This window comes from Notamacropus eugenii, chromosome 1 (assembly GCF_028372415.1).
Source record: "Notamacropus eugenii isolate mMacEug1 chromosome 1, mMacEug1.pri_v2, whole genome shotgun sequence".
Lineage (NCBI taxonomy): Eukaryota > Metazoa > Chordata > Mammalia > Diprotodontia > Macropodidae > Notamacropus > Notamacropus eugenii.
This window is the reverse complement of record NC_092872.1, coordinates 109,451,573-109,478,316: the sequence shown is the minus strand read 5'-3', so window position 1 is coordinate 109,478,316 and position 26,744 is coordinate 109,451,573. Positions and strand designations below refer to the sequence as shown.

Genomic DNA, 26,744 nt, shown 5'->3' with positions numbered 1-26,744 from the left:
TAGTAGAAAGTGGAACAACATGATCCCCAGACAGGACTTCCTTGGGAAATAGAACACAGTTCTTGATGTCAAACAATTGACAATGTCAAGGTCTTTGGTGGCAAAAACTTTATATGCATATATGTATATACACTAGTTCCCACTATGTCTCCTAAAGTGATTTAGACCTGTACCAGGTACCCTAATACAGTAATAACTAGTATATTTTGAACTCCCATTTGCCCTTCTCCTAATTTCACTCTTCATATTCCAGTTCTGAAAAGGAACTCAATATGTTCAATATTTCTTTGAGGGAGCACTGCTGGGTAAACAAGGCAAGCACACCTGACTTCCTGAATGGATGGACAGAACTATGGATGCAAGATTTGGCAATGTTCATATATATGTTTATATACTTTAAAGCAATAGTCTCAAAACCAGAATTTTTAGGATGATCTCTTGGACTGCAGAAAAAAAATGTTAAAACTTTTATTTACATATGAATCAATGATAATTATGAATTTAACAAGAAGTAGCATTTATATAGTGCCTAGTAAGTGCCAAGAGCTATGCTAAATGCTGTACAACATTATTGCATTTGATACTTGCAACAATGCTGGGAGGTCGGTGCTAATACTACCCCCATTTTATAGCTGAGGAAACTGAAGCAAACAGATTAAGTGACTTGCCCAAGATTACACTGCTAGTAATTGTGTGAGGCTGGATTTGAACTCAGGCTTTCCACTTCCATGCCCAGCTCTTTTATCCATTGCACCACTGGTATCCTCACCTTACTTAGTGGAATTGTGTGGTTAATGCCAGCAAATACCCTTATGGAAGAAGAGTGCGATGGTGTGGAGAGCTTAACAGCAGCACCCTCATGTTCACATTTGCTTTCAATACACTGTGAAGTATTATAGTTTATAGGTGCCCAGGGAAGTGGATTCACCAATCATAATATTATCTAGTTTTAGTGACACTAACCCTCACAAAATAGCCAAGAGGCTTAAAGAGATTTCTGTGAAGAAGCCATTTTGGATATATTCTGCCATGCTTGTCAAACAGGGATTTGAAGTCTTCACAGAGAAACACAGCTACTTTAATGTCTATGATCAAAACATATACTCCTTTTGACCTACATTCAGAGAGGTGCATTGGAAGAGTGAAGGGGAAAATGGAATAAAACTTAAAACAACTGGAGTTACCAAATCAACTCTGAAAATCAGTGAGGTGACAAATGTCTTCCCCCCACCACCACATCACTAAAGTCTGTACATCATCAATTTGGATTGGGTTTTCAGGTACTCTACCAACCTCTCTGGTTTTGGAGCAAAATGGCTCAGCCATTGGAATGTGACACACTCCTGAAGAGCAGGCATGGCTTCCATCATAGAAGGTTTGATGTCTTTTGGTTGTCCTATTAAAATAAAATGAAAAGGAAAACTCAGTCAAATCTCAATTATTCATCCACTGAGGTGTTAAGTATGGATTACAGAGACCCTCTGTTTCTTTACTTCCACTTATGTCCGGTCTCCCTGTTAGCCTTCTCATTAGCAATTCATGTCAGAATTGGTGGTTTGCGGTTTTTTTTTTTTTTTAAGTGTAATTTCTTGTCTAAAGGAAGGGGGAGGAGTTTGATGCCAGCAGCTGTAAGATAGGTTTCATATTTACAAGGATTTCAGTTTGTTATCCCCAAGTCTCAATGCTACAGCTAATAAAGAGGAAGCTAAAACCATATCCTGAGCCGGATCTAGAAGGCTTGTTTAAAGAAACATCTCTGATGTTCCCTGAAATAACTGACTTCTTGAATCACAAAACATCAAATCTCTCTTAGTTCCCCCTCCCCCCAGTGTAACCACCAGCAAGTCTACTCATCATTCATGTTTTTTTGATCTAGCAATGTTTGAATTCATGAGTGAGCCAGGAAACAGAACTATCTGATCGTTCCTTTGGGTTACGGACAAACCGAAATCAGAGTTTAAAATAGCTGCTGCAAAGTAAAACATCGTTTAATTTCCTGTCCCCAAGGTGTAGATCTCTAAAAGGAATAGCTTTTCCTGATCTAAAACTCAAAACAAAGATTTGCCTATCAGAAATAATGCATTATTACCATTTAATCACATACCAAAACAGTGACTTAAGCTTATACCAAGAGTGCAATAGAAATTAAAAGAATACAGACGTTCTTCTGGTATGTCTGCTCTAGTGAGCAAATCTTCCAGCCCCCCTGCTGTCTTGGGGCACATTAAAGGGAAAGTTGTAACAACCTCAAAACAATCCCAGGTAGGGCTGAAAAATGAGGTACAAAAATACCTAATTTTAAAATCTCTTTACATACACACACACACATACACATACACACCCCAAAGGATTTTCCCCCCTTTGCAATACATAATAATAATTCTGGCACTTATGGGTCACTAATCTATGGCATTGCTTCACAAGTACTACAAAACACGTGTCTAAGATTACATCCCTAGGTATGCCCATAATTGTAAAAATAAAATACTGCTTTAAAAATCCCTGGCGGAAAAGTTACTCCATGATAATCTTTTTTCCCCTCTTCATGGCTATTTCTGCCTACCACCCTACTTAATTACCCTTTTCCCTTACCATTTTTCATCATAACATAGGAAGCAGAAGACACTGGTTTAAGTTCTAGTTACATTACTTAATAACCAGGTGACTATGAATAAACTACTTTCTCTTTCTAAAAATTAATTTCTTCATCTATCATGAGTCCTATTATCTACCTATATTACCTACTTCAGAAAACTGTTATGAGGATTCCGTAAAGTACCTGATACAAAGCACTATGTAAGCAGTTAGTCCTCTACCTTAAAAAACCAAACCAAACCAAACCTAAATCCTTATTCAATTGTTTCCCTTTTTTCTATCTTGATGACTAAATTTTCTACCTTTTCTTTGGACTAAATCCAGCATACTTCCAAACACTTCTGGGTTCAGCTGTACAGGACAACCTCTTGTTGGCAAAGTGGAAAGAGTAGATTCCTGTTTAGGCACAGATTAGACTAGGCAGTCCCTTGTAATCCCTTCTGATTTTTAATTTGTGCACTTCTGGGAATGTCTACAATTTCCATTTTACCTTTTCCGGAATGAAAACTACCTTTCTTTTAAGCACCAGTATTCTACTTATTCAATATTATATTTAATTAAATGAGTTGGAGCTCAAAGTAGTGGTTAAAAGAGCTGACCTCAGAGCTAGGAAGATCTGGGTTTGAGTTCTAATACTGACAAATATTACCCAGGTGACCCTGGGTAAGTCACTTAACTTCTCAGTACCATGGGCAACTTTAACTTTCTAAGACTCTAAATTGGCCCTTCCTGTCTTCCTAGAATTCCTTATTCCTAAGAAATCACAAGTTTAGTCCTTATCCCTATTTAATCATTAACACTGAAATAGGACCATTAAAAACTACAGTGCTGAGACTATTATGTTTCTATAACAAATTTAGATAATGACAACATTAAGACTTTTGCAGCCAAAGAGCAACAGGTATAAAATCTTTAAATTCTTAATCTATGTTTTATTAGAAGGTTTAATTTTTCAGAAATAAAAACTACTGACAAGCTAAAAAAGACAAGTAGAAATGAGGTCAAGACCAATGCTTCAGACGGTGGAGATTTCAGAAACGCTAACAATAAAAAGCCACACGGTACCCAAAAAAGGGAACAAATGAGGTCAGGTACCTTTCCCAACTACTGCAGGAGAATGAGTACAGGAGAACATAATGTACAATAAGAGATATCAGGAATACATAAAAAAGATTTTGAAAGACTAAAATCAATGCAAAACTATCCGAGAAACAAGTAGGATGAGACTATTTGTATCACAGATGAAAGTCTGATACATAAAATATACAGAAAATTGACACAAATACATGAAACACCACAAGCACGTCCTAATAGTTATGTGGTCAAAGTATACAAAGAGTTTTCAAAAGAAATGCAGCCTATTTGTGACTACATGAAAACATACTCCAAATTACTAATAGTAAGAGAAATGCAAATTAAAACTACTCAAGGTTTTATTTACATTAAAAAAGTTGCCCACTGCAGTAGGGCAAAAGTACTCTTGAAGCTTTACCGCATATCACACAAACTGACAAATGTAAAAAAAAAAACAAAAAACCATGAGTCAAAGCTGGAAGACAGTCATTAAAATACTATTTTACATATAGGAATTTTATGGTAGAGTAAGTACAGACAAATATAAGGAACTCAGAGGAAACATTCTCAAATTTGCACCAGAAGATGCAGAATAAAATTAAGCAGAAGCAAGAGAACATTTCTCTCCAACAGCTACTAACTAAATGAAAAGACCATCCAAAGGAAGTCAAACTCTGAGTACCAAAAAACTAATGAAGGGATAATGAACCACACTGAGAAATAGAAGACAACGAGGATGGCACATAATTGTTACATGTGGTTGCTCCACTGGAAGCTCCTTATTTGCCTTTCCTTTTAACAAAGGAGAGCTAAGTCTGGGAGTGGGGGTTAAAAAGTCTCTAACGTAAAGACAAAAGTTGGAAATTTTCTTTAAATAACAGCATCAGACTATAATAACTACATTAATTTTTATGTAAATTTTATATAAATTTTATACTTATAGTTTGCTATACTATAAATACATATTTATTAATACATTTAATAAATATAATTTGTAACAAAATATATTATATAAATATATGAAATATAATAATACATATATTTATAGAAATAATTTATATTACATATAATATATAAAATGTATGATAAAATAAAAAATATTATAAAATATAATAATGAATAACACTTCTTCATCTTCTCCCTCTAATGTGTGCACTAGGATTCTCTGTCCATTCATTCTCATTCACTTTCCTTCATATGATCACATTCAGCAATGTATACCATTCTTCTGGTTCTAGCTTTCCTCCCATTTTTATATTTCATAAAGGTTCTTCCAAAAAAAAAAGGTCCAACTTTTATATGAAAAGTTGGGTTCTAAGTTCCAAATGACTGAATTAAAAAGAAACCTTCAAAATAAAACTTGTATGTAAGTCAGGAGCTCAGAAGATGGAAAACCATAAAGACCACCAAGAAGTCCATGACCAAATAATTTATCATCAGAACAACAGGCACGTCCCGAGCGAGACAAGACATGCAAGGAATATTACTGGAACTCTTCAGCAAAGCATGACAATTGTCTAGGTGAAGACGACTGGCATGAAATAGTTCTCTATTATATATTTTTCCCTTATGACACACAAATTTAGCAATGTAAGCTCAATCTTATAAAACAAAAACTCCCTTTAACAAATATATTTGCTAGAGACATCAAGAAATAGCAACATAAAATAAAAAAAGGCAACTGCTAAATAATCAACACTAAATGCTGTGGAATTATAAATATCACCTATGCCTGGCCCCACAAGAGAAACAGAAAGTGGACGAGACACTCTGAGTGTGGAACACTGCATAGAATGTCAAACATTAGATACAGTGGTTAGCTTGGCCGATCTCTATTACTCGTTTTTTCCTTTTTTAAAAAATTTTTCATTATAAGAGATGTCTTTATGGGATGAAAGAAGAATGTGTTGTGAACTGCAGGCAATGTAAAAACAAAAGATCTAAATAAAAATAAATTTTAAAAAAATATACTAGAAATAGATCTTTACTAAAGAGAAAAGAAGAAATAAAATTTCAAAAATGTCTGTTCCTCACAAATCTGTAAGATTATATAAACTATATGGCTTCAAATAAACTAGGAAATTTTACAAACACTTTTTTACGTGGCAATTTTTTATTTTGAGTGTACTTTATGACAATACACAAGCCCAAACAAATTCAGGTCTCAATCCTAATAAAAACTGAGTATTAGTCAACTGAAAGAAAGGTATTTTCCAAAATTTCTTGAGGTCCCATCCACTAAATTTCTTTGAGTCAAATGGATAGGCAGGTTTCCAGCCAACACCACTTTGGCCTTTTTATATGTCGCCTTCTGTTTCCTCCTCTGTTCTGGTTTTATATCTTCCTTTTCCCATTTCCTGAGGATAATTCCTCGCCTTCAGTTGAAAAGGGACTAAGTAGGGTAGGTTTTCAGGTGCCAGTCTTTACTGTCTATCCATCTTGAAAGCAAAGGAGCAGGAAAGCTAGGGAAAAAACAGCCACAATCTGGGAGAAAGATGGAAGAAAGGTTGAAGAGGAGAAGTAAAGCAGAACTGCTAGGGGACATTAAGGAATTTTCAGCAGAAAAAGAAGCCCCTTTCCAGAAAGGTCGTTCCGTTCCTTCTCATACTATATAGTCATGTTTCCACTAACCGTAGTACTTTACAGAAATGTTTCTTTCCTAATCTTCAGCTAGAAAATCTCCTAAAGACACTATGATTCAGCTCCACTGGGGCGGGGGGGGCAGGGGGGAAGAGGAGGAGGGAGTAGGGAAATCACTCAGAATCCAGGTGCAGCTCTGAGAACGTAAGAATACAGTTGCCAGAGAGAGAACTCATTGTTGTCTCTTGTAAGACTCGGAAAGCACGCTGGGCTGGAGGAACCGAAAAAAGGTTAAAGAGAATTCTTCTAACTCAAAGTGTTTCCCAGAAGCAAAGGGAATGTCCTCTCCTGCAACTATCCCAAAATCAAAGTTTGGAAAAACACTACTCTGTGTGTGTGTGTGTGTGTGTGTGTGTGTATACATACACACACTATATATGTATATACACACACATACATATATATGTATATATGCATATATATACACACACACATATGTATACGAATATATATATATACGTATGTATGTATATAGCACTGACAGAAAGCTAAAATGGAAAGTTGTTGCTCCAAACTAGATTTTGGACAAACAACTATTACAAAATACGAAATATGAAGATCAGCTACAGGTTCTGCTTGGAGCCCAAGGGATGGAAAATACAGAGTGGCAAATGCAGAATTAATATAAGGAAAACCTTGCTAAACAACAGTTATCCTTTGAAATGACCTCCAGTTTACCCTGTGTCGTTTAGACTGTGAGCTCTCTGATGGCAAAGACTGCTTTGGCCTTTCTTTGTATACCCAGAACTTAGTACAGGGCCTGGCACGGAGTCAGAGCTTCATATATACTTGCTGACTGCCACCTGACAAAAAATGGAATAGGATGTAACGCTTTTTCCCTCCTTCTGGAAAAAAACAAATCTGATTTGTAATTTCGTTAAATGTCAACTTAAAGCATATCATAACATCTGGGAGATGCTAAAGTTCTTTGGTGGGGAGTTTGAAAGAAGGAAGAATTTAAAGCAAGGATGAATGTTATAGAGGCCATGATTGGTCAGGAATGGGTTAGACTAAGTGGTCTTTGGGTTTATGTGTTGTAAGGGACCTCAGGGATCATTCAGTTCACCTGTTGTTCTACTCCCCATATAACCAAAGGCGTGTCAAATTAATAAGTTTGTAGATTCAGATCCACTTCTATGGGAAGCAAAACTGAAAGGAAAAACAAGAGACACGGTTTCATTCAAGGGGAGAAAAAAAGCCCTGTGAAAAGGAATGAAGTTCTGATACCACAGGAATAATTAACAAAATGCAAACAATCTAAGAGTAACGCACTCATGTATTCTAACCACATACTAGCCCTCCAAACAGCTGTACTGGGTATTTCTGACGAACAACTGGTAATCCCCAACTGACAATTATCTTAGTCGTTGTTTAAAAAAAGAAAATGACTATTTTATAATTCTGAAAGTAGAATTTCAGTTTTAAACGATCTATCATTAATTAGACCAGGAAAAGAAAGGACAACAAAATGTTCAACATCTACAACAACGAAAATAAAAATAACAGTAAGGCTACACTGAGCACTAAATCACTACAATGCCTAAGTTAGGAAAATGTGAAAACGATTATTTCCTGCTCATAGCTCATTAGTGCATAGTTGTTTGCATGCATGTTGTGTTCCCCAATAAGAATGTGAGCTCCCTGAAAACAGGTTGTCTTTTGCCTTTTTTTGTATGGCCATGGCGGGGGTGAGGGATGTGAGATGGGACTGGGGTGATTGAGGTGAGACTGAAATACCTCCCCTCATTATTTTGCTGAGATAGGGATAGGTATATGGGTATGGTCTGTTGCATATACGGTTACACATGGAAAAAGGGATTGACTGGTTTTTTTTTAAACTTCTCTTTTTTTAATAATTCTTTGTTACAAGGGATGGTTCCCTGGATAGGAAAAGGAGAGAAAGCAGAACCAGATCTACGATTTCACTGGTGTAGGGAAGGGCCAAGTGAGAAAAACCCATCTACCAGCACAGGCTGGCAACTCTTCTCCAACTTATAGTCTTATAAAATTGCCTAGAACACTGAGAATTTAAGTGACTCGCCACGCATCACAAAACCAAAATCTATCTGATGTGGAATTTGAACACGTCTTTTTTTCCAAGAAAACGAAGGTAACGGGGAAAAAAAAAACAGATGATATAGATAAAAATCATAACTAACTATTATACTCATTCCCAAGTGAAAAAAAAAAAAAAACTAAATACAAACTTTACTCCCTACACGTAAGAAAGTATTTTACTAAAGAGGAAAAAAAAACCCTCCAGAGGCCAACAGTCGTCACCATGTCAGCATTTGGTCTGGACAAGAAGAAACCTTACAAATCTTTTCAGACCATAAAGGTTAAGGTTAGGTCGCCTACTACACCCTCTCCAAAAACAACGTTAGTGGTAGGGCGTGCTTACACTCACTTAACCAAGATTTTAAAATGTGACGATATCCCCCTCTAGTGGCTGCAACTAAAATTTAGAAACATGAAAGGAAAAACATGAAGCTAACCTCTGGAGCTTCAGGATTATTGTCCCGTGTGAGAATTTGTTTGTAGATTTGCAAAAAACGCCACAAGAACCTTAAATTGCCTCTGCCCCTGTTTCTCACTACCACGAAGACTGGCTTATGATAATCTAATTCAATGCAATTTTCATAATAGCATATAACCTCTCCATTGCAATGTGTAGTAAAAGGTCACATAGGCAAGCAGAGTCAAGACCCAGGTCTCTTACTCCAAATCAAATGTCCTCTTCACTGCACCATCCTACCTCCTACTGAATCCTCTCCTTTCTCCTGGTTTTCCAGCGAGCTTTACTCTCTCAGGACCTTCAATTCCACTCTTTCCAGTATTCCACCGGCTCCTTTCTGCTTTGTCCTTTCTGCCAGTAGACTGAGTTGCTTGAGAGCAGGGGCTTCTCCCCAGCCTCCTCCCTTTAGCTTGAAAAGCCTTCACTGGATCTTGGCACCTTTCTTTAGATACTATACCATAACTTACCTTCCTTTTTCCCCCAAACCTAAAAACAAGAAATTCCAGAGATCCTAACAGAAGGAACCCAATTTGCCTTCACGGGAATCTCTGAGATCCAGTAGGGTAGAACTCATGACTGAAATATAGCTCTGGAGCTGTATACCTTATTATACCGGATAGGTAAAAGTAGAAGAGATGAAGGTAGTTGGTTAATGGGGGAAAAAAGGTCATATAAGGAAACCCAGGAACCAGAAAGGGGGAAACAAACTGGTCTAAGGTCAAAGGAAGGGCAGTCACAATGTTGTGGGATTATATCATCAACAGTACGTATGCTGAAAAGAACTTAGAGACGGATGAGTTTGGAAAATGAGTCACAAATCTAGGACCAAGGCATGATCTAGGACTACAGTAACATCTGCTGAAGCCTGCTTAAACCAAAAACCAGAAGAGCTATTAGATTCTTAGATTACCATAAAGATCATCTGAACCTTCAAGAATGTGGAAGAAAAGGTTAGGGGAACTATTTTATGGATCAGATTCTTACCAACATGGAGGAAGGATGAAATAAGAATTTACTAAATGTCTACTACGTGCTAAAACTTTGTAAATATTATCTCATTTAATCCTCAGGACCCTGGGAGGTAGGTACTTTTGTTATTCCCATTTTTACAGCTGAGGAAACTGAGACAAAGAGAAGTTCAGTGACTTGCCCAGGGTTACAAAGGTAGTCAGAATTTGAACTCAGATCTTTCTAACTCAAGGCCCAGAGCTCTATCCACTATGCCACCTAGCTGACTATAGAAGGAACTGCATAGTGAAAAAAATGGGGTGAAATGACTATTCTATTTGAGAATTTGTGTGTGTGTGTGTGTGTGTGTGTGTGTGTTTGTCCTTCGCTGCCAAAGAAGACCATGCCATCAGAGAAATGATGACATGACTTGCACTCGACTTTGTTTTGAGTGAGGGAGGGCTGTGCAGGTCACCAGCCTCACTTCTGCTCCAGAGCCATCTGAATCCAGTGACTGGAGATGACCCAGGATGAGGCAATTGGGATTAAGTGACTTGCCCAAGGTCACATAGCTAGTGAATGTCAAGTGTCTGACTCCCTGCCTCCCTGGTACTCTATTCACTGCACCACCTAGCTGCCCCATTTTAGAATTTATAAAGTAAAGCAAAACTAGGCAGTTACCTAGAGGCAAATGGGTAGTGCAATGGATAGAAAATTGGAGTTTTTTGGAGTCAGAAAAAAAACCTGAGTTCAGTTTTTGCCTGAGACACTTGAAACTGAGGCAAACACAGGTTAAGTAACTTCTTCAGGGTCACACACCTAATCTGCAAAATGGGGACAGTAATAGTATCTACCTCTCAGAGTTCTTGAGAGGGCAAAATGAGGTATTTGTAAAATGCTTTGCAAACCCTAAAGCTGTGATGATGATGATGATGATGAGATACAAGACAAGAGATGTCAGGGCGTTCAGAGAGAGGAAGTAGGATCCCTATGACTAAAACTCTCAAGGGGAAGTAAGCCCAAGCGGGATAGGAAGCTCTCAGGAAAAAAAACTCTTGAGAAAGCAAGAAATACTAAAGTAGAGGCATAAAAGGGGAAGTTGTCTGAAGGGCCCAAGTTAGATGCAAAGGGCTGAGGATGACCTCAAAAGTAACAAGGGAAAGCTGGGATCTAAAAGGGTTCAGACGGGTTAGTATTGGGGGCTGAATGGAAGGAGATGAAATTCAGTGAGGATAACTGTAAAGTCTTATACTTGATACCAATTTTACCAGCATAAGATGGGAAAGGTATGAGTGGACAGCAGTTCCTTTAAAAAAAGAGCCGGGGGCCTGGGTGGACTGGAAGGTCAATGAGTCATCAGGGGCAATAAGGCAGCCACAAAAGCTTAGCTCCCTCCCTCCAACAGCTCTACTCCACCTTGGCCAGACCACATCTGAAATGCCAGGCTCAAATTCGGCTACCACATTTTAAGAAACATGTCGATAAACTGGAGATAGACCAGGAGAGTGAAGGTTCTTACAGATTTTTGCTATATAAGGAACCAGGGATATTTAGCCAGCATAAGAGGGTGAGGGGTGGAGGAGCATTGATATCTGTCCTCAAGTACGTTAAGGAGTTTAAAAAACGTGAAGAAAGAATCAGACAAGACTTATCTTGCTTGGTCTCAGAAGAATAACTAAGATTACAGATCTAGAGCGGGAAGGCTACTTAGAGGTCATCTAGTCCAATCCTCTCCTACTACAGCTGAAGAAACTGATTCAGAAAGGTTAAAACAACTTGCCCAAGGTCATACCAGTAGTATATGGCCAGGCTAGGACCTGAACTCAGGTCCTGTCACTCCAAGTTCAGCATAATTTTCACTGTACCACACATTACTGTATCTGTTTGTTTTTTTTGTTTGAAGAATATATGAAAGTTACAAACAAAGCTCCATGTAAGGAAAAATATAGTGAGTTATTCATAAGAAAAATAGGTTACCTCAGGAGGCAGTGGGTTTTCCCCTCCCCATGGTCCTTAATGTAAAAGTTGGATGGTCAAGGGTAGATGGTAGAGACTTTATCAGGAATGGTATGGCCTAAATCTAGGCTTATGGGATCCTTTCTGAAGCTAAGATTCTGTGAGTCTCTGAGTCTTAATTTTTTAATCTGTAAAATGAAGTTAATAATATCTATTCTGTTTATAGAGTTGCTCATGAGAATTAGGCAAAACTAATATGATAGAACTTGATAAATTGTAAAGTTTTTTTTTAATCTATGGAATTATATGGAAGATGTCTTCTAAGAACTACCCATTCTAAAATTTATTTTATTCTTCATTCCTTGTCTAATCTAACAAATAAAAGAACTAAAAGGGGAAAAAATTAAAATTTTCCCAAGTCTAAGACACATTAAAAAGAGCCAGCGTAAAATGTTCTTAATTGAAAGATTATTATTCAAGACACACATTTTATTCAAAAGTATTACATATGCTTTTGTGGAATTATTCTAAAGGAAACATGTCCACCCTTACTGCCCTCTTGTCCAAGTTTATAAAATCAAAGCACCAGGAAATTATTTTCTTTGCTTCCCTTTCCCTCCCCGCCCCCATACTTCTATATTTTAAATGGCCAAACTTCTAGGCATTTACAATTTCCAGAACAGAGTGCAGACTTTTTGAACCAACAAGTATTTTCAAAGTGCCTATTATATGGGGATACAAGTATAAAGTATGAAACAACTGCTACTTATAAGGAGAGCTTAAGAATGAAATGGGAAGGGAGTGTGGCCTCTTTTTCCAGCAGTATCCAAAGCAAGAAATAGTACTATGGGTAGGGAGATGACAGAGCTAGATACAGGATAACTCTTTGCCGCCGCCACCCCCCCCCATCTTTCATTCATTTCTAAAATATTAAACACCCGCTATATGGAAACCTGAAGTAAGTGCTGTTAATAAAAGATGATGCTTATTACTATTTTTTAAAAACTCTTGTGACCCTAGTGCCTCACACTTAGCACAACATCTAGCATAGTAATTTAAAATGCACAACAAGGGCAAGATTTAATGCTACTGTCCTACTAAAAAACCTTCAGTTACTCCCAATTTCCTCCATGATAAAATACAAATTCCTCAGCTTGGCATTTAAAGTCTAATCTAATCTACTTTTCTAGACTCATTTCCTTACCATTCACCTTCAAAGACTCATCACTCCAGCCCAGCAGGACTACTGGCCATCTTTGCATTTATCCAAGATGTCCACCATTCCTGGGATAAACTCAATCCTTGATCCCGCCTCTCAGAATCAATGTCTTTCTTTAAGGTGATAACAACTCAGGGACCTACCACTTCATCTGTGAAGCCTTCCAAAATCCTCCCAGTTGCTAGTACTTTCTCCTTCCTCAAATTATTTAGAGTGATTGGTATGCCTGCTGTAGCTCGGGCCCAACTGTCCCCGACTCACCTTACCCTGATCCCACACATGAAAGCAAGAGCTGTCTCTTTTTTGTCTCTGTATCCCCAGTACCTAACACAGAATCTTCCACATAATAGTAATTTAATAAATGTTTGTTGAGTTGTTTATTTAAAGAGTACCAAATACAAAACTTCTATCCCAACAGGTTATGTCATTCACTCATCTAACAAATGTATCTTAAGTGCAAGTATCATTAGGGATAAAAAATGGGATACATACAGACACACAAACATATACACATATATATTAAACATGTGTACATACAAATATACACAGATACAGAATATAAGGGTCGTATATACTAAAGAAATTCTGAGAAGTTGCTTCTACTTAGGATGACCAAGGAATGCTTCATGGAGGATGGGTAGCTTCTGAGCTGGGCCTTAAGTGACGAGTAGCATTTACATAGAGAGGAATGGTATGGGAGGTATTCTAGGCAGAGAATGGCCATACACTGATTTCTGCAGCAGTAATGATCAAATGGGGGGTGGACGGAAGGGAAAATGAGACAGGAGGCTCTGAAAAGAATTCAGGCATGAAGTAATAATGGAGGGGACTGAACAAAAGTGGTGTCTTTTCCATTCTCCTTTGAGAGCTATTATATAGGATAGAATGACAGAATGTAAAGAAAGGGAAGGAGTACTCAAAAGATCACTCGCCTAGTCTTAAAAGCTAAATGTGGGATACTGGTACTACAGTAGGTAGAGAAGCAGCTTTGCGTGTTATGGGGAAGGTAGTCTAGTAGACATCTAGATGGAGGTATTAGGCAAGCATTTGGAAATGTGGAACTAAAACTCTGGAGAATGCCTATTTTTGGGGGTGGGAGGAAGAAGGATGGCAAAGAGATATTCAGCAAAACAGAAGAACTTGGAATGAAACATACCAAAATAGTAAGGGAACAGAGTAGTAAAGACAGGACAGCTGATATGGTTAATGCTACAGAGATCAACAAGGACGTCTGAAGGAGGGCTACGAGATTTAATGAGCATAAGAGAGTCCTCAATAAAGGAGTGCAGCAGAACGAATGAAAGATAACCTAAAAACAGTAGTGGTGCGCACTACTAGTAACCCAAGCTGTCTGTCATATTTTATGATATCTGTACATAGACATCGCAGGCCACTGCTTTGCTGGTGGTACCTTTCCTGGGTTTTGGCAGATTGGATTATCTATCGACATTCTTCCTCAGTAGACTCACTTTCTACATGATCTACACTGGAGGAGAAGAGGAAGGAAAGACAGAAATGTTGATGACAGTACCTGACATTCATATAAATCTTTAAAATTTGCAAAACATTTCATATACATCGTCTCATTTGAGTCTCACAACTCTTTAAGGTAACTACTACAGTTATTATTGTCAGGATTTTACAGATGAGGAAACTGAGGCTGGAAGACATGAGATGTTAATTTGCCAATGGTCACACAGCTAGTAAATACTGAAGGTTATCTGCATCCAGATTTTCCTGATTCTAAGTTCAGTACATTATAATTGGTTGAGATGGTACTAGTTGTTACACAGGTCTAAAACTAGTACTTAGTCAATACTCTTTTCACTAAATGAGAGCATCTGAATTCAATGAAATTAAGAAAATCTAACATGACCTTCTGTAAAAATTTCCAGTTGCAAGGTCAACACAACAGAAGTTTGCCCTTCAATGAACCAGAAAACTCAGATAACCAGAAATCTCACATACACACTCCTCCCCCCATCCTAAGAAACATTTTTCTAAATCAAGAAAGCTTAATTATGAATTAGTGAAATAATCGTGTGGGGTGGGAGAAGAGGAAGCTAAGGAAAAAAGTGATTTGGGTTTTGAGTCCCTTCCCTTGTCCCCAATTAAGGTCCAGATTATTAATAGCATGTGCGTTATCAGTGGTACTATTGAAAGGGTGTTAGTGGGAAGTGTTTTCAAAAGCTTATGACACAGTTCGGAAACAAGAATGACATAATCTTCCAGTACTAAACATTCACAAAGAGGGACTTTTTGGTAAGTACACTAAAAAAAATTTTTAAACAAAAATAGATCGCCCAAGCTACTCCTTTAATAATTAATACTTCTAAGAAGTCACATTCTTTGAAGAGGAGATAAATTCAAAACAGACAGATCTGTATGTGTGAGTAATCTTGCCCAAACCCTGTTTCAAAGCCAAGGACGCTAACTCCTGCAGATTAAGTGAAGTGCCCAAGGTCATACGAGCCAATTAGTGGAAGAATTGGGTTTAAAAAACCCGGGTCCTTCTGAGTGTTTTTTCCACTATCCCATCTCACCTCTTTCAACATCTGTCCTGAATTCTGTGCGGAAATGGTCACATGAGTGCACAGTGGGTAGAGCTGGGAACTGGTCCAGAAATTCTGGAAAGCAATTTGGAACTCTGCCTCAGAAGTTCATAAAATGTGCATAAGTTTCAACATAAAGGTCTATGCCCCAGAGAGCAAAAAAAGGAAAAGTCCTCATGCACAGAAATATTTATAACAGTTCTTTTTCAGTGGCCAAGACCTGGAAACTGAGGTGGTATCTATCAGCTGGGGAACAGGTGAGCAAGTGACAGCATATAAAAATGACAGAATGTTATTGTGCTCTAAGAAATGATGACAAAGAGAGTTTTAAAGAAACCTAGAAAGAATTATATCAGGGAAAGCTAGTTTATGTTTAACAACTGGCTCTTCTGGGGAAAGAAGTGTATATATGACACACTTAATGAATCTACTTTTTTTCCATCTCTTTCTTAAGTTTAGACAAATAAGAAAACAATGAATCAGGTCTCAATCTTTTATTTTCTTCAATTAGTGAAAATTTTCTTTCCCTTGTACTTCCACCTTAACAAGACTCCAAAAAAACTTGTCCGTGTCAGAGGGAGGGAGGGAGGAAGAGAGAGAGAAAGAGTGTGTGTGTGAGAATCTGAACTGTGAGTCTCCTACAGGAAGTGGGTAGCAAGTTTTCATGAGTCCTCTGGAAATGTAGTTACTTATTTCATTGATCAGAGTTCCTAAGTACTTCAGAGAGTTGAACATTCAGATTGTATCTGAATATCTGCAGAGACAAGAAACTCATCACTTCACGAAGATGGTTATTCCACTGCTGAACAGCTCTAATTATGAGCAGAAAGTGGGACACACGGATAACAGCAAAGGAGATAGAGAAGTAACAGTTAGACAAGGAGGAGCATATTATGAAAGCCAAGAGAGAAGACAGTATCTGGAAGAAGGAGAAGGTTCAGAGTGTCAAAGGCCTCAGAGAAGTAAATGAAAATGAGGGTTGAGAAAAGGACAATTTTAACAATCAAGAAATCCTTGGGAACCTTGGATAGAAAAGTTTCAAAGGATCATGGGATAATAAAACCAAAGACAGAAGGGACCTCAGATGAACTCTGGTTCAACCCCTTCATTTTTACAGATGAGGAAATTGAGCCCCATGATGGTTAAAGGACTTGCCCAAAGTAACAGAGGTAGTAATTCTAAAAGGTAGGATTTCAGCTGAGGGGTTGGTATAGCGGTGGTAGTGATAAAGCAAAGGCCAGAAATATTAGATAAATTTGAGTAAAGTTCCCAAATTCACATCCACCCCACCCCACCCCACATACACAATGAAAAGAACATCAACAAAAGAAACTTAATCTAGTTCAATGAACCCTCATCAAACACCCACTCTTGATACACGTGGCGCAGTGTTGAGCACTGGGGACAAGGAAGATATATTTTGGAGGCCACAAACCAACTCTAAAAGGTTAAGATCTAGTAGTATATGCCACAGAGTTAACTCTAAAATCTATCCTATTGCTCTTTGGTTTCAGGAAGTACCTTGTTACTGATTTATTTCTTTAAGAAAAAAATCAAGGCAGTATGGTAAGGAGGGGAGACTGATCACAAGGGGTAGAAACTGGGATCCTTGACCACTGCCTGTAGTTATTATCCAGGTTTAATTCGTGATTTTAAATCATTTCATCCCCAAATTGGAAACCGCCTTCTGTGTCACAGAGAGTCAAAGATTGGGGAAGTACTTTAAATACACAAAATATTGTCTTCACAGCCTAACTGAGGCAGATTTTTTCTTCATTTAACAGGGGAGGAAACTGAAGATTAGGTATGTTCAGTTTGGGGCGCCATACTTTATGAAGGATTGGGAGGGAGGGGGACTGGACTTGTGATTTCTTGCATGTAGTGAGTTCCTGGTGAGCAACTTCCTTTACCAATATAGATCAGTACTTTCACTGCAATTTATAGTCTTAAGAAAGCTTGGGGCACTGCATATTACCGGCTTTCCCAGGGTCATAAAGCCAGTAAGTGTGAGAAGTGAGCCTTTTGTAGCTAATAGTAGCCGATGAGACCTAAATTTTAAAACCATGCTATATTAGGGTGAGTCAAAGGAACTGCGCAGATAATACAGGAGAAATGAGTGACATGAACTTTTTTTTTCAAATACTTTAAAGGTTATCTTATAGAAGAGAGCAGACTCATTTGGCTCAGGTCAGAGGACAAAAGTCTGATCGACATGAGGAAGCTATCAGAATGGATTTTTTGGCAGGTTGGGAGGTCATTATGGGAAACTCAAGAATCAAAACTCCTCAGTCGGCAACAAAATCATTCACACAGCTTCTTTTCAACCAGTCAAAAAAATTTCAGAAGCATTGACAAACGTAAGATACAGGACCATGCTATACTACAGAAAAGAGGAAAGGAGAGAATTACAGGATAAAACTTTACTTAGAGAATGGGTTCAGTAAGACGATCTTATTATTAGACTGGGAACTTCTTAAGGGTAAGGACTAAATTTGCTTTTATTTACATTGCTAGAACCAACACTGTGCCATCAGGATGTTCACAGGCACCTAATAAATGCTGGTAATCATCCTGGAGAGGTAATTCTCTCAAAGTTGAGTCAAACTTTGGAAACACAACAAGTACATACATACCCATCTTCACTTCAAGTCCGATAGGTAAGTGAAAGAAAAGTCAGTCTCCTAAATACTCTGCACTTATGGAAATCCTTAATAGTGGCTGAACTTGTACACACAAATACTCTGAAATTTTTGCTAGCAGAGGCAAGAAGGTGGTGGGCAAAACCCCTGTATAACATGTTTACTAATCCCACTGGGCTTAAAAACCCTGTTTAGAAAAGGAAAATAATCTTGAAAACAACCTCTCTCTTCCCCCTCAACCCCCACCCCCATAAAACCCCAAGAAGTATGAGCTACAGCAAGTACTACTAAGGTCAGCTCTACCAAAACATGAGAAAGGAATGATATAAAAATAAAAGACTATGCTATAAGGGGTAAATCTGGCCCAGTAAACTGAGAAAGTAGAACAAAATTCTTGGGACCTCAAGAGCTCCTTGTAGGAGATATTAATTATGAGCTCCTCAAACCCTTCAGGACTGTGATGTGGTGGGAGGGCAGGCCCTTGTCTCACCAGAGACATTCTGGCCAGCCCATCTAGAATTGAAGGAGAAAGAAGACTCTGGCCTTGCTTTAGGATAGCAGTCCGTGGCTACTAAGATGGGTATCTTCCACACAGCGGCCAAAATTGATATTCCTAGAGTACCCTGATCGAAGAAGCTTCTATGTCCTCCTACTACCATCAGGATAAAATACAAACTCCTCTGTGACTTTTTCGATGCTTTATATTTGGCCTTCACATTCTTCTTCCAGACTGATTTCATGACTTTCCTGCATGATCTCTGTATTCTACTCAGAATTATTACCTCTTCGCTAGTCCCTGCACACAAATTCCATCTCTCATATTCTGTTGCTTGTGCCTGGAATAAACTCCTTACTTACATTTGCCAGTGTCCCTAAAGGTTCAGTTCAAATGTCACCTCCTACTCACAGCCCTGTCCTGATTCAAACCAGCTGTTAAGTGCTTCTGGAACCTCTCAAAAAATTAACTTTTATTGGTATCTATTATTCTCTCCCTTCCTTCCCCTTTATACATACATCCTGAAATGAAATCTTGAGTGCAGGGAATATTTTGTGCCTTTTGTGGAAGTAGCTACGTAATAAATGCTTGTTAGATGAATGAATTATAACACTCTATGTCCAAAGACTATTAATATGCAGCTCTAACAACAGGAAAAAAATCACTGTCATTTAAATGGAATGTGTTGGGTTATAATGATTCTACAAAGCTAGGAACTGGAGCAAAGGACAATTCAAGAAGTTTGTTGTGAAAAAGCAGCTTTATGAAGGAGGTTTTTTCTTATTTTTGGAGGGTGAGGGCAAGAATGAAAAAGATAACATGGTTCTTTGTTATCTGAGTTTCTGACAAGTATATGTTTTACTTAATCCTGCTTTATCAATCATAAGTAGAAATGAGAAATGGTTGACCTCATTTTAAAATGACAGTTAAGAAATTTTCCTGTAAGTTCAAATTTATGACAGTCACACCCTCGCCCACTTACACACACACACACACACACACACACACACACACACACACACACACTTTCAGCATTTTATAATTTGGAACATTGCATGAGATGGAGGACTGATGTTCAGAATACAAAAACTCTCAACTTAGGCTATGAGACTTCATCAACGTTTCTGAGGTTATACAAATCTGATGTGGCCCCTCTCATTTTGAAAGCTTATATGTGGAAGAACATGCACCATGCTGAACCCTGTGAAATGGGTATCCTGAGAATACAGATCTGTTTTCACCTCCCTCTGTACCAAGACAAAATCTCTTCATCTTTATATACTTTATATATCACAGTACTCTGGGGATAATGTGTATCAATAGTCTAAATGCCTTGATTTTTGTCACTGTGTGAACTCTCTCTAAGAACACAGAAAAATCTTGCCCAGAGCCTCAAGGAATATAAACACCAAGTCTTCCTGACCGTAATTCTGGCACACATACCCAACCCCCCCTTCCTACCCCCACCAAACTGAAGGCTATGTAATTATAATGGTCTTAGAAAGACATGGAAATACTTGTATGAAATAATGAAGAGTGAACTAAGCAGAACCAAGAGAATAAGGTATACAGTTACAGCAATATTGCTTTGAGCAACTAAGTCATTTATTAAATGTTATTAAAATTACCCAAATTAACTACAAAGAACCTACGAAAGACGATGCTATCTATGTCCAGAGAAAGAACTGATAAATGGAATTATGTATAGAAAGCTTTTACATGTATGTGTGTTTTTATATATATGTGTGTATGTGTGTATATATATATGTATATATGTATGTGTGTATATATATATCTATACACACACATATATTTGTGGCTAATAGTAGCCTCCCTTGGAGGGAGGGAAAAAAAGTTACATGATAACCTTATTATATATTTAAAAGAAATAGCAAGTTGTAAATAAATAGATTTACAGTTTCACCTGCAATTCTCTTTTAAAAATATTCCACTATGTGATAGAAATACTTGTTTCATTTCATAAATTAAAAATAAAATAAATAAGATCTGACTCTGAGGGAGAAGGGTTTCTATATTCTTCAAGAAGATCAAGGGATCCATTCATTAATAACTATCCTTTTAAAAAGGTGGAATGTCCTGACCCAATCTCATTCCTTAGGAGGTGGCCAAACAGCATTTTATTTTTTATCTTGGAATTAATAGAGAGTTTATTGAATAGAAGACAGAAGTGGTATGATCAGCTTGAACCTGGAAGAGTTTTCAACAATGAGGTTTTAAGATAGATACATAAAAAAGATTTTCCAGCAGTAACCGAATAGGGAGAAAGAATACCTGTAAGGAAGCCACTTCACTGCAAAAGTTGAGGTAGATGATAACAAGAACTGATACTAAAACAGTGGTATTGGGAAAACAGAAGATGCCCCTTCCAAATATGGGAATGTAACTTGTTCCAAATCATACAGTATGCAGCTGTCACAGTCATAGAAATCAAGGAGTAGTAGGCAGGAAGCGGATGCTTGAAGGACCCCATTTCAAATCTGATGACTATGGATTACAAGATGGTTGGGCTAAGACAGGGGTGGGGGAACCTGAGGCCCCGAGGTCACATATGGCTCAGTAAGAACATTAGACTTCTGGTTATTCACAAACTTTTCAACAATTAATTATCCAGCATTTATTAAGCCCTCTATCATTAGCCAAACACTTAAAAAATAAATAAAAACCAGACAGTTTTAAGAAACTGCAGACTCACCTAGAAAACTTTCTACACTCTAAGTCTAACAAGATCAATGAAAAAGGAAACCAGCCAGCTAGTAAGGCAGCTAGGGTTTTAAATTATTACAATGAAAATGGTCATTTTGGAATTGTAATTTTTTGAAAAAAGAGAAAGAAGAAAAAAGAAATGAAAGAAGGAAGGAAGTAGGTTAGAAAGTAAATAGGACCGGAAGAAAAGAAAGGGAGGCGGAGGAAGGGAGACAAGGGCCACTGCTTTTTGTGCTCAGGAATCTCAGAAACTAGTCCAGGTTCTGGTTCTCTTCCCAGGCACCTCAAGCCACTCTAACAATACCCTGTTCTGATTTCTCTGCACCATCCCTCAAAAAGTCATTAAATGGTGCCCAGCAAAAGTCCTGCCAAACCTACTTTTAATACAGAGGACAAAAGGGTTTGGGACATCGGTCAGTAATTATTCATAGTTCAAAAATCAATATCTATGTCAGTTCCAGAATTGGGCTTAATAAAGATTCATTCCTTATTTACCTAACACCTTTTTGTTACATTCCCCAGTGACTTTAGGTCTTGAAGTCACCATTATTTTGTCCTCCAATTTCTCCCTACCCTTTCTGGGAATCTGGGACAGCCTCAGGACTTTTGCCTAGTGCCAGGGGTTGATGTGGTAACTGACCTTTACAGAAACAAAAGCATCTGAATTCTTGACGCTAACTGTTTTTTTAACATCCTAAAATGTTCCTTGCCCCACACCTGCATTTTAAACATGACTACTCAACCCTGATTATACACATCGAGGGAGGAAAGGCATTTTTTCACACACTACCTAAGTGATGTGGCTGACTTCTACCCAGCAACAATGAGAGCCTTGCCCAGTAACAGGGGGCTCTATCTGTTGACAAGAAAACCTTGTTATTTTCTGTATATGTAATTACCCCCTAATGTTTGTGCCCATATCCTCGAATGCTGCAAGTTAAGTTCCCTACATCCATGAACTGTTTTGTAAAGTACCCAATATCCCTGTATCTCCTTTCCTTCTTCTCAGTACTCACCTGCTTCCTCTTACCTGATATCCTTCCCTGGGGTTAACTGCCCACCCACGAGCATACTGGTCCCTCCTCTACCACCTTAGCTGAGTGCCCAAAACTTGGGTATAAAAGCAAGCTCCAGTCTTATTTCAGGTTGCTAGTGCTCCTAAGAACTAGCCCACCACTTCTGTGACAATAAAGCTCTCTTGTTTAGGAGAATCTCTGCCCCTTGAATTCTTTCCGAACAACCCAACTTTAAACACCATCTACCTCTTCACTAAGGATTCATGATCTTACAAGAGCTTGAAATTTCATAAAAACAAAAAAAAAAAGACTTACCTGTCAATAAACTGATCAATTATGACTATGTCTCCAGGTTGAATTTCTTCCCTTAAAGAGCCACAAGCAGTAGTCACTATAATGTGAGTGCAGCCCTCCTCCTTTAAGGCCCAAATGTTTGCTTGGAAGTTGATATTTGAAGGCATGATGGTATGCTGCCTTCCATGTCTACAGGAAAGAGACAAAAGAGGAAGAAAGCACAGGCTTTTTTGGGGGTGGGAAAATCAATTGGGGGTTAAATGACTTGCCCTGGGTCACACAGCTAACGTCTGAGGTTGTATCTGAACTCAAGTCCTATGACTCCAAGGCCACTGCGCCATTTAGCTGCCCCCAGGATCTTTTTTAAAATCACAAAATTAAAATGCCCATTGATATGCATCATCATTATATTCTTATGAAGACTTGATTAATGTTTAAATAAAGCTGGTTGTTGCATAAAGATAATACAAGGTAGAAATAGTGGTATGGCTGACATTTATGTGACACCTTAAGGTTTATACAGCACACAGATTATCTGACAGTTTTGCTTTCTCAAAGGCAGACATGCTCAAGGTACTGGGTAGGATTATTCATTCCTTTCTTTATAAAACAGGTACGGTATGGTAGAGTTCCTTAACCTTAAATGTCAGCACTATATTTAGGTTATCATCTAAGAAGTCATTGCCAAAGGCATTGTGGTTGTATTTGTCCTTTGTTGCTGAAGAAGACCCCACCATCAGAGACATGATGGCATGACTTGCACTTGACTTTCTCTGAGTGAGGGAGGGCTGTGCAGGTCACCAGCCTCACTTCTCCTCCAGAGCCATCTGAATCCAGTGACCAGATATTCATCAGGATGACTGGAGATGGCCCATGATGCAATGGGAAACCTTGGCCCCTTTAGGCCAAGGCCCATTTGGTACTCACTTAGGGTGAGGTAATGCCTATTCAGTGAATAGGCCTGTTTAAGAAGTAGTCAGGGGATGGCCTAAAAAAGAAGCAAAGCTTGTGAAGTGTGAGAGAGAGAGAGAGAGTGTGTGTGTGTGTGTGTGTGTGTGTGTGTGTGTGTGTGTGTGTGTGTGTGTGTGTAGGGGGGGGCGGAGGGGGGGATTAGGAAAAAGGACTATCTCTTCATTAATAACTGACAAAAAGAAATTGAGAATGACATGACAGTTGGGTTTTTTTAAGTGTAAAATAAGGATCTTATGACCAATGGCCTTTATTTTTTCAATAAAATACCCCTGCTGAAAGGGGTTGGTATGGGAAGCATTTACCTAGTGCTTTCAAGAGAGTATAGTGATTTACATTTAGTCTTATGACTACTTCAAACCTCAAATCCCAAAGAATATGTTATAGCCTGAAAAGGAAAAAACCCTCTGAGGTGAAGTTTTCTGTTTTTTGGAGGCAACTGGGAATAAGTGACTTGCCCAGGGTCACATAGTTAAATGTCTTGAGGTTGGATTTGAACTCAGGTTCTCTTGACTTCAGGGACACTACTTTATCCACTACACCACTCTGCTGCTCCCAGAGGTGAAATTTTTAAACACATTCAGATACCCCACGCAAATTCCATCAGTACAGTTATCCCTTTCACACCTTGGGGGTTAGGGACATGGCACCTGTGTGATCTGGAAAATCCATGTAAGATTTTTTGGCCCTCTCTTCATACTACAGAAGACATCTGATTTTTTTCTCTTTCTTTTATGGGGTATTTACAGTACCCTATTGTAAAGTCTGGGTTAAATGGTCATAGGATCTGTGTTGACTGTTGGCCTTCATGTGTCAGTTGCAGCTTCTACAAAACTCCCTCCAAATTCCCATTTAATTTCCTATGTTGACCCTGGATATATTGAAACCAGGATGGGAAAAGTCGTGATATGGAAGGGATAACTGGACAAACAATTCTATTTTTGTTTAGTGGATGTTTACCAAAGAAAAAACATTCACCCCTTGCACATAATATACATTAACATCCTGCCCTTGGCACCATGCCAGACTGTTAGAAGAATCACAAAGACCCTTAAGTGCTCACCGTTAGAAAAGACACAAGTCAAATCTTTTAGGTTTCTCAAATCCACATTAATTTTTATGTGCCAAATTGTTTTTAAAAGCACCATGAATGACTATCTATAATTAGCTAATGACAGTGCCTACAAAATTTAGGACTTACGTTTTATTTTTCTATTAATTTTATTTATTTTTAGTGTTCTACAATCACTACCATATAACTTAGATTTTTTTTTCCCTACCTACCCACATCTCCCCCCTCCCTCCCCAAAACACCATCAATTCTATATAGGATCTACACATACATTCCTATTAAATACAAGGACTTTTTAAAAAAATTTCTGCTCTGAACTTTTCAATCACCAAAAACCGCAAGCACGTCAAAATACAAAGCACAAAAAAGGCTTGTATATTTTAAAAGCATATCATACATTTAGTGACGTAGTAACAAAACTGCCTTGTTTGTACCACTTTAACTTCTTTTTATTCTGTGTATTTTTAAATGCTCTACTGACCTGCTTTTCTTTCTAGCATTTATTTTGAAAAGTATTTGAAAAAGTGAAAGAATCTGCACACAACTAGAGATACTTGTTTAGGACTATTTGATAAATCTTAACCCACTTTATATTCATCATGACTACTAATACTCAAGAGAGAAAAACTACATCATGTGATTTCTCATGCTATAAGAATGCAAAACTCAACTTAATCTCTGGCAAAAGGAACATAGGTTCACTTAGATAAAACCACAAGCCCACTGATTATTTTAAAATAGGTTTATTCCCCTAAGGGAAGTGGTTCCTTTACAGAAATACAGTTTGACTCATTTTTGGCCATCAGATATCACTTTTTTTTTCCTTTGAGGAGACAGAAATTTTATACCTATTATGTAATTTAGACATAATTGACAATGAAGGGGAAAAATTTCTAATAAAAGAAAGCCAGTCTAATGAAAAACATATAGTAGATGGGTGACAATCAAGGACAAATCAAGGGAACCATCCAATTCTGACTCCTTTCAGGGATCTTTTCAGTAAAGCACACTCATCACTGCTTTTTCAATCTAAACAAAAAAGGTTTATTTTATCATCCCAGAAGTAAATGCCTTCATTTTGAAAATCTTTCATTTTAAGGAGGTAAGTCATAGGACTGTGGCTTTACCAACTTGGTGACATTGTTAACATTTGCCATTTTGCCACAGATTCTGGACAATATTGAGAGACTAATCAACAGGCAATTTTCATTTGAAATTTAGCTGTGGTTCAAAAGAAAACCCTGATAATACTTCGGCGGGCAAGATCATTACTTTCCTCCTTGCCAAATAAGATTTTTAAAAATGTTAGATCCCACTTAAAAAGTTACAACTGGAGGCAGTGTGGTACAACAGAAAGGATTTGACCAGATTTGGAGTCATATAATCTAGGCTCAAATTCCATCTCTGCAGATTATGGTTGCAGCTATTTTATTAACTGTTGCCTCGGACAAATCACTTAACCTTTCTGTCTCAGTCTGATCGTCGGTAAAAGGGGGTTGGATTCCATGGTCTCTAAGGACCTTTCTAGCTCTAAATCTGTGATTCCTTACCTTGCAAGCAGGACACAGTCAACATTTTTAATCTTCCCCAAAATCAAGGCATCTGACGGCTGCACATGATGCAAAAAGAAAAGGGCATAAGACACTGGTGAGAAATTAAATGATCACCATTTTTGAAAAACTTAATTCATCCTGAAAAGACACAGCCCATGATAAAAAATATTCTTGCCCTCACACATGAAAATACTACCTGACAGGTAAGCAGATGATCCAAATTTTCTAGAAGTTCTAATGGGACTATTCATGCTCTTTTCACTGATTCTCTTTGAAATCAATGGTTTAAATTCTCTTGCCTACCGGCTAGGGCTGAAGTACATTCAGTCTTGTAAGGCATGTACATGTAATTCTATACCAAGTGAGACAGCTTCTGTGGAGATCAACCTAGTAATCACAGCTCCGTCTAGCCTCATGTTCTAACTAATTCAGCCCCCCAAGCCAGACACTCAATAATGCACTCTAGTAAGAACTACCAGGTT

General features: G+C 38.0%; 1 protein-coding gene across 1 annotated transcript in view; it reads right to left on the bottom strand.

Moving 5' to 3' along the window:
• The window catches only part of MTAP (methylthioadenosine phosphorylase), a 56,337-nt gene that overhangs the window by 13,551 nt on the left and 16,042 nt on the right, over positions 1–26,744 (bottom strand). Inside the window, exons 3-5 of the mRNA XM_072612059.1 lie at positions 26,260–26,318; positions 22,690–22,857; positions 1,294–1,396 (exon numbers count right to left, since the gene is read on the bottom strand). Coding sequence (XP_072468160.1) covers positions 1,294–1,396; positions 22,690–22,857; positions 26,260–26,318 — 330 coding nt within the window. The remainder of the gene's footprint in view (positions 1–1,293; positions 1,397–22,689; positions 22,858–26,259; positions 26,319–26,744) is intronic.